Below are 16,156 nucleotides of genomic sequence, written 5' to 3'. Positions count from 1 at the left end.
TACTTGCATGGCCTCAAACTCCGTTCATGTGAATGTGTCTTCATAAATTAGCATAGTTACTACATGTGTCGCAATACATGAAAGTAATACGAGACTCACATAGATTGATGACAACCAGCATAGAACAAATACAGTTCTCCATTTATGACCACATTAGCAACGCTCAGACACCTGTTGACACAGTGCTTAATCTCTCTCACCGACTAGGTGACTGAAAAAGGGCGACCACCATGGGGAATAGGCCTTCGCAAGAGCAAATGGATAAATGTAATATCCAGAAAGAACGCTACAAATTTATCGAACATCTGATACAGTTGGAGCCGGGGTTGGCGGAAGAGACCTCAATACAGGACAGCTTAAAGCAGAGCGTAGGTTCTGATAATAATCCCGAAATGATTGACCCTGGGAAATATGACTTGCCTTTCGAAAACCTGGCGTTCGAAGGTGGTGGAGTTAAAGGTCTGGCGCATTGCGGAGCTGTCAAGGTACGACCAAGCAATTCTAGTTGACAATATTTACTGTTAGCTTAGTAAAACCCTATAGTAATTAATCGCTGACACACATGAGAGGCAAGGTGTCAAATGTGTTTTTATGTGTTTTTATTGTATTATCTATTGATGTTTATTCTTACTATTCGTGAACGCAACGCCTCGGTGGTCTAGTGGTAGAGCGTCCGCCCGGAGAGCGGAAGGTCCGCGGTTCGGGGTTCGATCCCCGGCAGCGTTATACCAAAAGACGTTAATAGATGGTACTTGTTACCCTGTCTGGCGCTCGGCAATAAGGGGCTAAAACAAGTACTGGTCGGCTCGGAGTCAGTATACTGTGTCTGAGTGGGGTATTCATGTGGAACTGCGCATGGTATCTCAGTGAGCTAGCACTATAAATCGGCATCAATCCGGACTAGTACACACACACACACACACACACACACACACACGTGCATGCACGTCGCTATATAATATTGTTGGACGCGACGTTATACACCTTTTCGCCTCACCTCACCTCATAATAATCGTTGGGTACACTTACATATGTGATCCATGTAATTTTGTTACCAGTGCAAAGAAGGTTCTTTTCATATGTATTGTAAAAAGTGTGTGTTTTAATTTGGTAGAATGATTCTATAACTGTGATTGTTAGTGGCTGTACCTTCAAAGGGGGTTGAAGTATCGTAAAATAATTGTCACCCTGAGAGGGTGCGGAAGTCCCACTTCCTTAAAAGTATGTTTCATTTTCCTGGATTTTAATCGTAAAATATGTGTTGTTTTTAAATACCTTGGCTTAAAATATCCAACAATCACCAGTAGCCATAGGGATGGTGAAAATCCTCCTGGGATACCATGCAGGAAGCACATGTACCGTAAGTCCCCATGGTCCCTAGTATGGTGGCCTAACTTTGGTTGCTGGTGATCTCTAGCCCAATTTTATAATGTATTGTTCCGAATAGTCTCATTTTTTATGATAACATGCTAGTTTTACATCTATATCTGTGATAGTCTAGTGATTTTACTGTCCTTTGTCGACAGATTTTATAGTCTATATTTATATGTTGTTCATGTAACCAAAATCATGTAATCTTTTAAAATACCATATGGTATCATATGCCTTTTCCCAGTAAAAAAAGAGTTATACCGCCGACTGTTTATTTACAATGACATTTTTTATAAACGAATCCAAACGTACTAAATGGTCGATGGTACTTCTGTTTTTTTCGGAAACCACATTGCATGTTAGTGATTAAATTGTTGGTTTCCAAGTACCAAACTAATCTATATATAATCCCCATGATCTCCAGTAAGGTGGTCTAACTTTGGTTATTAGTGGTCTATAGCCATGTTTTATTGATAAGACAATGTATAGCTATATGGTTTTTAAAAAATTATGATCCAGTTTGTTTTATTAAAAAAACTGTGATATACCTTATTATTTTATTGTCCTTTGTCGACAGATATTTTAAATCTAATACCTTGTCCCCATCGCTATATGGCTGAAATATTGCCGTTGTGATGAAAAGATTTTATAGTCCATATTTATATGTTATTCCTGTACAACTTAGTCATACTAAATACTGCCGACGTGACTATAAATTTTAACTCACTCACACTAACTCACTCTTTTCATACCATTGGTTATATTTGCTAAGTTATATTGGAGCATCCATCGCGAATGGTTCATACCCTTATCATGGGACCCTCAACTTGAGGGGCGGTCGGGTAGCCTAGTGGTTAAAGCGTTCGCTCGTCACGCCGAAGACCCGGGTTCGATTCCCGACATGGGTACAATGTGTGAAGCCCATTTCTGGTGTCCCCCGCCGTGATATTGCTGGAATATTGCTAAAAGCGGCGTAAAACCAAACTCACTCACTCACTCAACTTGAGCTGACTGTCGTATATTTATTTAATGTGAAGTTTACACGAAATAAGACTTTTCCACTGGACCTTAGGTCGGTCATATGACCGTGAAAGTGACGTTCATAATTGCATGAACAACACAGTTTGACGTTCATGCGTTTTGCACGAGACCGTGTTCTTGAAATGACACAAACACTGACGGACTACTTTCTCATTTCCGGGGGGACCACTGGGAATTCCCTGGGACAAATACATTCAGAAGTGTTAATTCTGATAATTTACACCCTTTAATCTTGAACTCAGCGTTTTACCATACAATGAGAAACGTCAGAGTGTGTGACTGCATGATTGTTCACGAATATCCTCGCTTTGACCCATCCTTGTGAACAAAACGAAGAAATGCAATACGATATTATTTGAATGCATCTATTGTAATCATTTGGCACTTGATGTACATAGTTTTGAAGAGCGTAGAGCCAAAAGGACCAATGTCATGTGGAGTCCGTTTTGAGAAAAGTAAAAAACCCAATAACTTTATACTTGCTAATGATCATTTTTGATTCACCGATAAATTCCTAAACGTTAAAACATTCTGACAGCAGACATATAAATGTTGCTATAAAAAACATTCAAAAAAGGAACTTAACTTACGTTGTGTAAGGCCCTTTTACCCTCAGGCATTTGCATGGGATTTAACATCATGTGAGATTGATAGAACTTCTACTGAAAGTATAAACACATACGGTTGAAGCTCTTTTACATGATTTAAACTAATGTCTACTTTGTTGAAATAGTTGAAACATAATAATGATATTTCCAAACTTTCAAAATCATTTGAACAACCAGTCACAACCACACACGGAAATGAGAGCTAAAAGGGCCAAAATCTAGCAAAGTGACTTTGGCCTGTTTGAAACTTGACATTGGCCCTTTAACAGAATTGTAAGTAGCTATTTTAATAAAAAAAAATTATCAATGAAAACATACAATTAAGAATTGACCTTCACTTTGTGTGAGTTCATTGGAGTATGAACCTTCATAGAGTGAAGGCCAAACCGTATGAACGTCGGAGCTCATACAATGGACGTAGGCCAAGATCTAAACACAATTTTATTTAGTACGTGTGACTTCATGTTTACACTGACAGCCAAACAACAACCAGCTATATCGCGGAATAAAATAGATCCCCCAAAAGAGAGGTGACATGAGCGTATGGATGAAGAACTTGCTCTTCAGAAACATCTTACGCAACACATGTCTTCATATAATATCCCCATTAGATGAGAAAGGTCTGTAATGAACTACCTCAGTAAGTCAGTCACAATGACAGCGCGTCGTAATACATAAATTACATCAAGTACAAGACGTCAAAATGGCCGACACGATAAACGTAACGGGAGGATTTCCGAAGTTTTTAATGAACCTGTGGCGGTTACATGTGTTAGTCATAATTGATCAACTGACCGATTATTGAAAGGTGATTAAAGATGCGTCAAACAGACACCAAGGTAAATTCGTAGATTGCTGGAGGCGGTCACTGTCAGCCTAGACACAGATCGAGTCGATACTGACGATAGTTTGGATGTGCATTTTTCCGTTTGTTCATTAGGATGGGCCGTAGCGAGGAAATTCGTGAACAATCATGCAGTCAAACTCTCTTACGTTTCTCAATGTATACTGAAATGCTGTGACCAAGATAAAAGGTTCTAAATGATCAGAAATAATGCTAATGTATGTTTTCGTGGTAGGGAATTCCCAGGGGTTTCCCCAGGAATGTGGAAGTAGTCCGTCAGTGTTTACGTCATTTCAAGAACACGGTCTCGTGAAAAACGTATGAACGTCAAATTGTGTCGTTTATACACTTATGAACGTCAATTTCGCGGTCATGTGACCGACCTCTCGTCCAATGGAAAAGTCGCATATCGTGTAAACGTCAAATTAAAAAATTATTAAGTAATGATCAGACAGGGTAGAGCCCACGCGGACTTGAAATTGCCTGTCAGTTAAAAAGTGAGATAGAAATTGGGGCAAACGGCCTCTCAAATCAAAATCATGTAATCTTTTAAAATACCATATGGTATCATATGCCTTTTCCCAGGAAAAAAAAGAGTGATACCGCGTGCTGTTTATTTACAATGGCATTTTTTATAAACGAATCCAAACGTACTAAATGGTCGATGGTAATTCTGTTTTTTCGGACACCACATTGCATGTTAGTGATTAAATTGTTGGTTTCCAAGTACCAAACTAATCTATATATAATCTCCATGATCTCCAGTAAGGTGGTCTAACTTTGGTTATTAGTGGTCTATAGCCATGTTTTATTGATAAGACAATGTATAGCTATATGGTTTTTAAAAAATTATGATCCAGTTTGTTTAATTAAAAAACTGTGATATACCTTATTATTTTATTGTCCTTTGTCGACAGATATTTTAAATCTAATACCTTGTCCCCATCGCTATATGGCTGAAATATTGCCGTTGTGATGAAAAGATTTTATAGTCCATATTTATATGTTATTTCTGTACAACTTAGTCATACTAAATACTGCCGACGTGACTATAAATTTTAACTCACTCACACTAACTCACTCTTTTCATACCATTGGTTATATTTGCTAAGTTATATTGGAGCATCCATCGCGAATGGTTCATACCCTTATCATGGGACCCTCAACTTGAGGGGCGGTCGGGTAGCCTAGTGGTTAAAGCGTTCGCTCGTCACGCCGAAGACCCGGGTTCGATTCCCGACATGGGTACAATGTGTGAAGCCCATTTCTGGTGTCCCCCGCCGTGATATTGCTGGAATATTGCTAAAAGCGGCGTAAAACCAAACTCACTCACTCACTCAACTTGAGCTGACTGTCGTATATTTATTTAATGTGAAGTTTACACGAAATAAGACTTTTCCACTGGACCTTAGGTCGGTCATATGACCGTGAAAGTGACGTTCATAATTGCATGAACAACACAGTTTGACGTTCATGCGTTTTGCACGAGACCGTGTTCTTGAAATGACACAAACACTGACGGACTACTTTCTCATTTCCGGGGGGACCACTGGGAATTCCCTGGGACAAATACATTCAGAAGTGTTGTTTCTGATAATTTACACCCTTTAATCTTGAACTCAGCGTTTTACCATACAATGAGAAACGTCAGAGTGTGTGACTGCATGATTGTTCACGAATATCCTCGCTTTGACCCATCCTTGTGAACAAAACGAAGAAATGCAATACGATATTATTTGAATGCATCTATTGTAATCATTTGGCACTTGATGTACATAGTTTTGAAGAGCGTAGAGCCAAAAGGGCCAATGTCATGTGGAGTCCGTTTTGAGAAAAGTAAAAAACCCAATAACTTTATACTTGCTAATGATCATTTTTGATTCACCGATAAATTCCTAAACGTTAAAACATTCTGACAGCAGACATATAAATGTTGCTATAAAAAACATTCAAAAAAGGAACTTAACTTACGTTGTGTAAGGCCCTTTTACCCTCAGGCATTTGCATGGGATTTAACATCATGTGAGATTGATAGAACTTCTACTGAAAGTATAAACACATACGGTTGAAGCTCTTTTACATGATTTAAACTAATGTCTACTTTGTTGAAATAGTTGAAACATAATAATGATATTTCCAAACTTTCAAAATCATTTGAACAACCAGTCACAACCACACACGGAAATGAGAGCTAAAAGGGCCAAAATCTAGCAAAGTGACTTTGGCCTGTTTGAAACTTGACATTGGCCCTTTAACAGAATTGTAAGTAGCTATTTTAATAAAAAAAAATTATCAATGAAAACATACAATTAAGAATTGACCTTCACTTTGTGTGAGTTCATTGGAGTATGAACCTTCATAGAGTGAGGGCCAAACCGTATGAACGTCGGAGCTCATACAATGGACGTAGGCCAAGATCTAAACACAATTTTATTTAGTACGTGTGACTTCATGTTTACACTGACAGCCAAACAACAACCAGCTATATCGCGGAATAAAATAGATCCCCCAAAAGAGAGGTGACATGAGCGTATGGATGAAGAACTTGCTCTTCAGAAACATCTTACGCAACACATGTCTTCATATAATATCCCCATTAGATGAGAAAGGTCTGTAATGAACTACCTCAGTAAGTCAGTCACAATGACAGCGCGTCGTAATACATAAATTACATCAAGTACAAGACGTCAAAATGGCCGACACGATAAACGTAACGGGAGGATTTCCGAAGTTTTTAATGAACCTGTGGCGGTTACATGTGTTAGTCATAATTGATCAACTGACCGATTATTGAAAGGTGATTAAAGATGCGTCAAACAGACACCAAGGTAAATTCGTAGATTGCTGGAGGCGGTCACTGTCAGCCTAGACACAGATCGAGTCGATACTGACGATAGTTTGGATGTGCATTTTTCCGTTTGTTCATTAGGATGGGCCGTAGCGAGGAAATTCGTGAACAATCATGCAGTCAAACTCTCTTACGTTTCTCAATGTATACTGAAATGCTGTGACCAAGATAAAAGGTTCTAAATGATCAGAAATAATGCTAATGTATGTTTTCGTGGTAGGGAATTCCCAGGGGTTTCCCCAGGAATGTGGAAGTAGTCCGTCAGTGTTTACGTCATTTCAAGAACACGGTCTCGTGAAAAACGTATGAACGTCAAATTGTGTCGTTCATACACTTATGAACGTCAATTTCGCGGTCATGTGACCGACCTCTCGTCCAATGGAAAAGTCGCATATCTTGTAAACGTCAAATTAAAAAATTATTAAGTAATGATCAGACAGGGTAGAGCCCACGCGGACTTGAAATTGCCTGTCAGTTAAAAAGTGAGATAGAAATTGGGGCAAACGGCCTCTCAAATCAAAATCATGTAATCTTTTAAAATACCATATGGTATCATATGCCTTTTCCCAGGAAAAAAAAGAGTGATACCGCGTGCTGTTTATTTACAATGGCATTTTTTATAAACGAATCCAAACGTACTAAATGGTCGATGGTAATTCTGTTTTTTCGGACACCACATTGCATGTTAGTGATTAAATTGTTGGTTTCCAAGTACCAAACTAATCTATATATAATCCCCATGATCTCCAGTAAGGTGGTCTAACTTTGGTTATTAGTGGTCTATAGCCATGTTTTATTGATAAGACAATGTATAGCTATATGGTTTTTAAAAAATTATGATCCAGTTTGTTTAATTAAAAAACTGTGATATACCTATTATTTTATTGTCCTTTGTCGACAGATATTTTAAATCTAATACCTTGTCCCCATCGCTATATGGCTGAAATATTGCCGTTGTGATGAAAAATTTAACTCACTCACTCCCATACAATAAGTATTCTACAAGTAGACAAGAATTCATAGATGTTCTTTATGTAATGATATGCAAAAAAGGGCCAAAGTGCATTTTGGCCCCTTTATGCTCTAAGTTCTTCATTAATTGTCCTTCTGCTGTTCATACGGTGACAACAAAAGATTCACATCAGTTTGTTTTCAAATTGTGACAATGATGAACATGACGGCAAGATATATTCCTTGTTGGCTTTATCCCCGATGAATCCCTCTGGTGACTTAGGATACACGGCCACACAGAGGGAACAGCAAACAAGATTTACAATATTTACATATTTAAAAGGATGGGATCTTTTATTCCAGTATCTAGAAGAAATCGGAGCCATGTCAGACATCAAGCGTGTGTCTGGATCCAGCGCGGGGGCCATCATGGCGGTTCTGGTCGCCATTGGTCTAAATTGCAGTCAGCTACAAGAACACATTGGAAGGAATACGAGCGAAATATTTCTTGGTAAGTCACGTGAGGTACGCATATGTCTCGGCGGCGAGTAACGGATAATTATAAGCCTAAGCTTAAACGAGATTTACCTGTAAATACGCCTTTATATATCTATATACTAAGTATCCTTTATATCTTTTTTTATGGGTCTATTCCCGTGGTTTGCGATCGCAAATTACCCGCCCTTGTTTTTCATTTAAAAATTTACCGACCAATCAATCGTCGACATAAGGGAGGTAACTCGTATTACCTTGAAACCAAATCCACCTGTGTCAGCCAGTTTTAATGGACATGAAGATATCCTTTGGATTTAACGTTTAAGATTATTGCACATATTTACCGGCACATATGCACGCGTGTGTGTGTGTGTGTGTGTGTGTGTGTGTGTGTGTGTGTGTGTGTGTGTGCTTGTACATGTCCGAACTGATGCCGGTTTTATAGTGCCAGCACACAAGTAGAATGCCGGAGTTTAGCATTGATACCCCACTCATGTGTACGGACTTCAAGCCGACCAGTCTCTGTTTTATCCCCTTCATGCCGAGGGCCAGACAGGGTAACAAGTACCATCTTTTAACATGTTTTGGTATGTAGCGGGCAGGTAATCGAACCACCGAACCAGTCTTCTGTTTATTTCTTTCATTTATCAATACTTATGTTTTATTTATCATTCAAGGGTAAATAGTCAATTCAGAATTTAAATAGTCGTGAGGTGAGGTGAGGTGAAATGGGGTTTAACGTCGCGTCCAAGATCACTGCACTCATATAGAGACGTGCATGCACACGTGTGTGTGTGTGTGTGTGTGCGTGCGTGCGTGCGTGCGTGTGGTCGCTTGTAGTGCCCCAATATGACACTATTCTCACCTTTATCAAGATTTCAATGGGATATCTACCTAATTCACCACATAATAAGTAATCAGGGGTAGATTTTTAACATTTAAAATATACTTAGCTCAGTGAGATACATGTACCATACCAGAGTTAATAATAAATAACCCACTCAGACAGTATACTGATTCCGAGCCGTCCAGTCCTCGTTGATAACGTACAAGGGCATGAACAAGATCAGTTTGTTCTTCGTCCATAAGAGAGGACTCCCGACATCATGACCGACATCATCATCTTCGTGTACACAACATCCCGTATCAAGCAATCAGCAATATTCCAACTGTATGACGGCGGTCTGTAAACAAACAAATCTTGACCTGACAATCCAGTGATTAATATCATGAGCATCGATCCACGCGATTGGGAAGGATGACATGCATCAACCAATCAACCAGCGAGCCTAACCACCCGAGTGGTTTCGTACTACAAGTATTATCATGAACTAAACTCAAGGATTTCATGTTTTGACGATAAGGTTTCTGGTGAAGTTGACATTCACCGCAGGTCATAAAGAATCTTCTCAAAATAACACCCTTTTGATCATATAGGTGTGGTGAAATTCTCTGTATATTTTATGCACAAGCTGTCGGGTTGACTTGGTAGTGTCACACACACTGTCACAGTAAATACCTTCAATGTCACAGTCAATACCTTCAATGTCACAGTCAATACCTTTAATGCCATCCGTCCCGTGAAGATTCCGGGATAGAATAGGTCTTCAGCAACCCATGCTTGCCGTAAAAGGTGACTATGCTTGTCGTAAAAGGCGACTAACGGGATCGGGTGGTCAGGCTCGCTGACTTGGCTGATGCATGTCATCGATCCCAATTGCGTGGATCGATGCTCATGATATTAATCACATGATTGTCTGGGCCAGACTCGATTATTTACAGACCGCCGTCATATATAGCTGGAATATTGCTGAGTGCGGCGATAAACAACAAACCAACAAACCAACCTTAACACGGTAACCAAAAGAATGGAGTTTTATTTTTATCAGCTGCAATGTATCATTTGTACGTTTTCCTATCGCACGAAATTAAACCATATATAATATATACAACAATTTAGGCAACTATGCCTGTTAGAAAACAGGCATTTGATAGACAGGTGGTGGACATTTTGGTTCAGGTTTCAAATATGGAAAGAGAAAACATTTCTTGATATAAATGTGAACAAAATACAAAATCATAATATTTTTGAGAAATTCATTTTGAATTTGAATTCTCTAGTATAAAACTAGGATTAACATTATTGTTCTTTTTAATTAATCGAAGAAACATACACATATTATATGCAAGAAATCGTCATGATGCGGGTCGGTAGTAGCCAGTGATTTATCAATGTGCTCCAGGTCGACAGTGCGGTAGTGGGGTGCGACAAGGAGTAATTGCGGGGAAAAAATCTTTTATACTTGAATCGACGTTCGTGAATATATGTTCCAGTATCTTTTTTTCTGAAAGAAGAAACGTCCAGCAAATACATAAGGTATACATTAGTCAGTATCTACGTAAGGTATACCTTATAATATATTCTAACTACATAAATCGTGTCCAATTCTGAGTATTTTGCTCAACCTTGTTACGCGCATTTGCGATAGTACCATAACCTGATGGAGCGATATCGCATCGAAATTTCGCTATTGAGACTTGAAAACGAGGCCGGTTAACGTTCAAGGCAACACTACTGCGCAGAGGTAACAGGATGAGGTTGTGCGACCCTTTTGTGCTGTCATTCTTCCCACAACAGCCACAGGGTTTAGTCTTATAAGGGTAACGCTATTTTTCAGGGCATTATCATTTGCAGAAGCCCGAGGTTTTCCATTAACTGCCCGACGAAGGAGGGCAGTTGAAAAGACCGAGGGTTTCTGCAAATGATAATGCCCTGAAAAAGAGCGTTACCGTTATTATAGCTAAAATGGATGGAATTTGTTATCAAATAAAAAGAAACAACAATATCGGTTTTGAAACATTTACTGCAATCAACACGAATGTCACTGACCCACTTAACAAATATGGAAACGTCATAGAACAAACCAGATGACGTTACTATTGAACGTGACGTTACGTATCCCTATCCTTTGACGTCACCTAACAACGGGCGTGATAATGGCCCGTCGTCAAGTAATATGAGGGCATTATCAAGTTACAGTGGCCCGCTCATTTCTGATAGCATGCGGGCGTTTTAATGATAATTCTATCCATTTTAGCTATAATCCATGATAACGCAAGACCAACATCCAACATGTGCCATAAGGTTTTGCCATGTTCTCCTGACATGGATCCCATCGAGCATTCTTGGGATCATCTTAACAAGCATTTATGTTTCAATTTACTGTAATCTCTATGTACATATATATTAAGACAGGTGTGAATGTATGTTTCAGTATTTCTTTCTATGAACAATGATTCTTCAATAATGAATAGAGTATCCGGTCTCTATGGTATTTGTAACAATATAATGCAACTAGTCACATCTTGTCCTAGTGTGTGTCTATTTGTATACGTGTACATAAATGTACAATTATCGTATTCGACGTAATAAGCGCTCCGCTCTAATAAGCGCCCACGGCGATATTTGCTAATATATTGGCTAATGAACAATCCAAATTAGCACCCACTTCCGATTGATCAATGAACACAAGACCTATTTATTCGTGTATAATTGGCACTCGTGTGTAATATGCACCCTCAATTATGGGCAATTAAATTCTGGAAAAATATATCTGTCCTATATAAACATTTCAGGCTGTCAGCTTAAACCACGAAATTTATCTTTCAACTCAGTTTTTTTCACCAAAATAATATTCTAATAAGAGCCCCCTATTTCTAATTTTGAGGATGGTGACTAACGGGATCGGGTGGTCAGGCTCGCTCACATGGTTGATGCATGTCATCGATCCCAATTGTGTGCTCATGATGTCAATCACTGGATTGTCTGGTCCAGACTCGATTATTTACAGACCGCCGTCATATGGCTTGAATATTGCTGAGTGCGGCGTTAAACAACAAACCAACCAACAACTAATAAGTTACGTATGTGTCGGGTGTGTTTCTAAACGTACACGGATATATAACACATTTATATATAACACAACGTTCGATTGTTTTCAGACAGGGGTGGACTTGTAACAGGTTTCCGAAACCTCCTGAATAAGTTTGGCTGGCATCCAGGAGACAACATGTACAACTGGCTTGGTGATTTATTGCGTCAAGAAACGGGGTCTGAAGACATTACATTTGAGCAGGTAGAACATCTTTATTTCTATACTTAACCGCAAAAGAAACGTCACCATGGATAGATATAGGAGAAATCTTATTTGTCCAAACGCGGTAAACATACCCTGAGACATATTAAATATTAGATAAAACTTGGCAAAACTGATCATCAAGGTTGAAATTAAAGTGTTAAATGTTCTTAAAGTGAAACCCAACACTAGTCTCTGAGAAAATGGCATCACAAATCAGTATCTCGTGTGTCCGCCATGTGCATTGATGACTGCCGTGCAACGTGGATACATTGAATGGATGAGGCGGTTAATGAAGGCCATAGGCACTTGAGCCCATACTCTGCGGAACGTCTGACGCAGTTCAACTGCAGTAGTCGGCCTTGGTCTGAAGTCATTCAGCCGTCTTTGAATCTTGTCCCACAGGTTCTCAATGGGATTTAAATCGGGACAGAGGGCAGGCCACTGAATGGTTCTGATGCCAGGAAGTCTCTTGTTGCTCTCGTAGTGTGGGCACGGGCGTTATCATGCTGAAACTCGTGGTTGCGGCGACGTACCAAACGAGGTATGGCGTTTGGTCTCAAGACTTGATCAATGTACCGAGCTGCTGTGACACCATTGCCTCTCCCTCGAACGATGTTCGGGAAGACCACAGGGCCGACCCTCTGTGCAAGACCAATTCCATCCCACACCATGATGCTCGGTCCACTCCACGAACCTCTCTCAACAACACCAGCATCGGAATAACTTTCCCCACGGCGTCGCCAGACTCTCTCGCTCTCTGCCATCTGCTGTTAAGATACAGTAACGGCTCTCGTCTGAGAAGAGGACTCTTCTCCACTGCTTGTGGCGCCAATGCTGGTGTCGTGTTGCCCACTGACGGTCCCGGCGATGGCGTGGTGTCAGAATGGGTGACAGTTGAGGTGTCTGCTCGTCAATCGTCGACGCGCGGTGTCCGTTCTAATGTGTCGCTGGTGTGTTCCATGGTTGGTTGGTTGGTTGTTTAACGCCGCACTCAACAATATTCCAGCTATATGACGGCGGTCTGTGAAATAATCGAGTCTGGACCAGACAATCCAGTGATTATTGTCATGAACATCGATCCACGCAATTGGAATCGATGACATGCATCAACCAAGTCAGCGAGCCTGACCACCCGTTAGTCGCCTTTTACGGCAAGCATGGGTTGCTGAAGACCTATTCTACCCCGGAATCTTCACGTGTCTGTTCCATGGTCTGTTGAGGAGTGTCCGCAGCAGTAACAAAGCGATCTTGAAGATGGTGTCGCATAATCTGACGATCCTGACGTCGGGAGATAACCCTTGGTCTTCCACTACGTGGTCGGTCATCTGTAGTGTTGGTGGTCTGGTACCGTTGCTGGAGCCTGTATATGGTCCTTACCTAGACTTGAAATGCATTGGCTACTTCCCGGGCGGTTTGTCCAGCTTGCAATCGTCCAAGGGCATGGTGTCGCTGATTTCTTGTCAATCTTGGCATGTGGTAGCAATTCAATAACGAATGAATGTTATCTGATCTGGGTGGATTTTTATAGGGCAAACCATGGGGGAACGCATGTTCATTTCAATTTGCACGGAACTCACGTGCATCGGGTTACCATGGCCGTTGCCGTGATGCGTTTGGACGAACGGTTTAATTGTCATCTGCTTTGTTTTTTATCATCAAATTTCATTTTTCCGGACGAGGTAATGTTAAATTTTAGAAACTGACAACAATTACCCAGATATTTTAATGACAGCTTTTCATGCAATGTTACTTGGGGTGACGTTTCTTTTGTGGTTCAGTATATTATTTCAAATGAAATTCGTAATAAAAGAACAATACATCCTTTGACAAGGAGCGTTAAATGATATGGGAAGCTCACATTGAGTCCTCAAGTCAATGTAATTGTAGGGGTGGGTGTTCATATTATGCACTCCGTGTTTACGAGGCAACTTAATGTGGTTGATTGCTTGTCAGCGTAGCCCAATGGCGTTAGTTGTTGCTCGTAATATTAATCACCGGTTTGTCTTGCCCAGACTCGATAATATACAGGCCATTTACTGGGATATTGCTCAGTGCGGTGTATAACAAATTTGGATTACGATGTACAGCGCGGTATATGTATTCTTGTGTACCGTGTTTGTTGACTCGCATAATTTAAGCCATAGGGAGTAAAAGCGAGATTTGAAACTCGTCCATTACGTGATCAGTGCGAGATACCGCGAGATTCTGCGATAAAGGGTAAGATATTCTGCCGGAAGTGCATTCGTGCGATCACCATAGCAGAATATCGACAGGTCTACCTTGATCTACATTATCAACTGCAGAACTGGTGATCAAAACCATCTTGTGTGGGTGTGAGGCACATGCATTCCTTAGACGGAGCGGAATCGAGGCAGCTGTTTCTGAGGAAGAGAGACATGACAATAACAGGCGACAATGATACACTGTCAGTTTGACATTTCCGCATGTTTTTGCATAACGTATGAAAAAATAACGATATGGCTGAAATACTGTCGTTGTGACGTTCAATATTGTCTCACTCACCTATGATAAAGTGTACGAACAACCCAGATGTGGTCTATTGTTTGGGAAATCTAGATGTTTTCTTAAGTTGTCAAGACGGCTATGACTAATTTAAATAAATAAATATATATAAGAAAAGAAAAGAAGAGCCTTGACTGAAGGTGAAATCTTCATTGGACTTTTGGAGTTGCAACGAAAAGCATTCTTCGCTTTATTTAGATTCCGGTATGCCTCGAAATATTTTCATTTTGATTTGTAAATAATAGTTGATATATTGTCGGTTGTTCCACTGTTAAGAACACAATGTGCGTTTCATGTACAGTTTACAAGAACGAGTTGGTACAAATAAAATAGACTATACACAGTGACTGCTTATCGCACTCCTGTTGACACATAATTTTAGTTTAGTGACATATATGAGGTCATTAAACTTATCTCTAATAGTAATAATTTGCATTCACACAAATAGTGAGTGACTTTCGTTTTACGCCGCTTCGAAAACTGCTCCAGTTATCACGGCGTGTTAGTTTAATGCGGGAAGAAAGCCCGAAGTTATATCACACGTTTACCACTTCAGTGACACCTACGAGCACGGGTATAGTGCTGATAAACCTACAAACAAACTGGGATTCGAACCCCGAACCATAGGCTTCTGCACGCGTGCCCCAATCACTTAGATCATGTTACTGTATCATACAAGTTGTAGCAGGATCACGAGGGGTACATGGGGTTTTAGGCGCCCCGCCTTAGGTTTTATACCACGTGCCAAAGGCATGGACATAGAGATAGGCAAGTACATTTTCCCGTCATATGGCTGGAATATTGCTGAGTGCGGCGTAAAACAACCAGCCTTTAAGCTTCGTTTGATAAGGCGTGGCGGACTATGAGCATTTTGCCGGTCGTTTCCCCATGATCAGGACACCGAGCCCAAAACAATGACAATTCTTGATTAAATCAGAGGCATTAAAGGTCACAATTCCTTTTTTTTTTCCAAAAGCTTTTTTTTGTTTTTTTTGTTGTTTAACGCCACATTCAGCAATATTCCAGCTACATGACAGCAGTCTGTAAAAAAAACGAGTCTGGACCAGACAATCCAGTGATGACATCATGAGCATCGATCCACGCAATTGGGATCGATGACATGCATCAAGCAAGTCAGCGAGCCTGACCACACGATCGCGTTAGTCGCCTGGTACGACACTGCTATAAAGATTTGACTTAGAACACCTAACACCTGACAATCGTCAGTAAAATGTGTCTCGTTGCTTGCCCGTAACAAATCAGTCACTTCATTCACCAACCATCGCGGAATCTCACGAAATCACGCTGCCGTTAAAACACTGCCGTATCCGATCAG

At 40.3% G+C, this 16,156-nt stretch overlaps 1 protein-coding gene across 1 annotated transcript in view; it reads left to right on the top strand.

Moving 5' to 3' along the window:
• The first annotated feature begins 230 nt into the window (after positions 1-230).
• LOC139464643 (uncharacterized) overlaps positions 231-16,156 on the top strand; it is a 28,768-nt gene continuing 12,842 nt past the window's right edge. The window contains exons 1-3 of the mRNA XM_071246167.1: positions 231-485; positions 8,027-8,174; positions 12,161-12,294. Of these exons, the coding sequence (XP_071102268.1) occupies positions 231-485; positions 8,027-8,174; positions 12,161-12,294 (537 nt within the window). The remainder of the gene's footprint in view (positions 486-8,026; positions 8,175-12,160; positions 12,295-16,156) is intronic.

The sequence above is a fragment of the Haliotis cracherodii genome, unplaced genomic scaffold, assembly GCF_022045235.1.
Source record: "Haliotis cracherodii isolate W230 unplaced genomic scaffold, xgHalCrac1.p SCAF_17, whole genome shotgun sequence".
Taxonomy (NCBI): domain Eukaryota; kingdom Metazoa; phylum Mollusca; class Gastropoda; order Lepetellida; family Haliotidae; genus Haliotis; species Haliotis cracherodii.
Note: the sequence above shows the minus strand (reverse complement) of the source record. Positions and strands in the feature narration are given on the sequence as shown.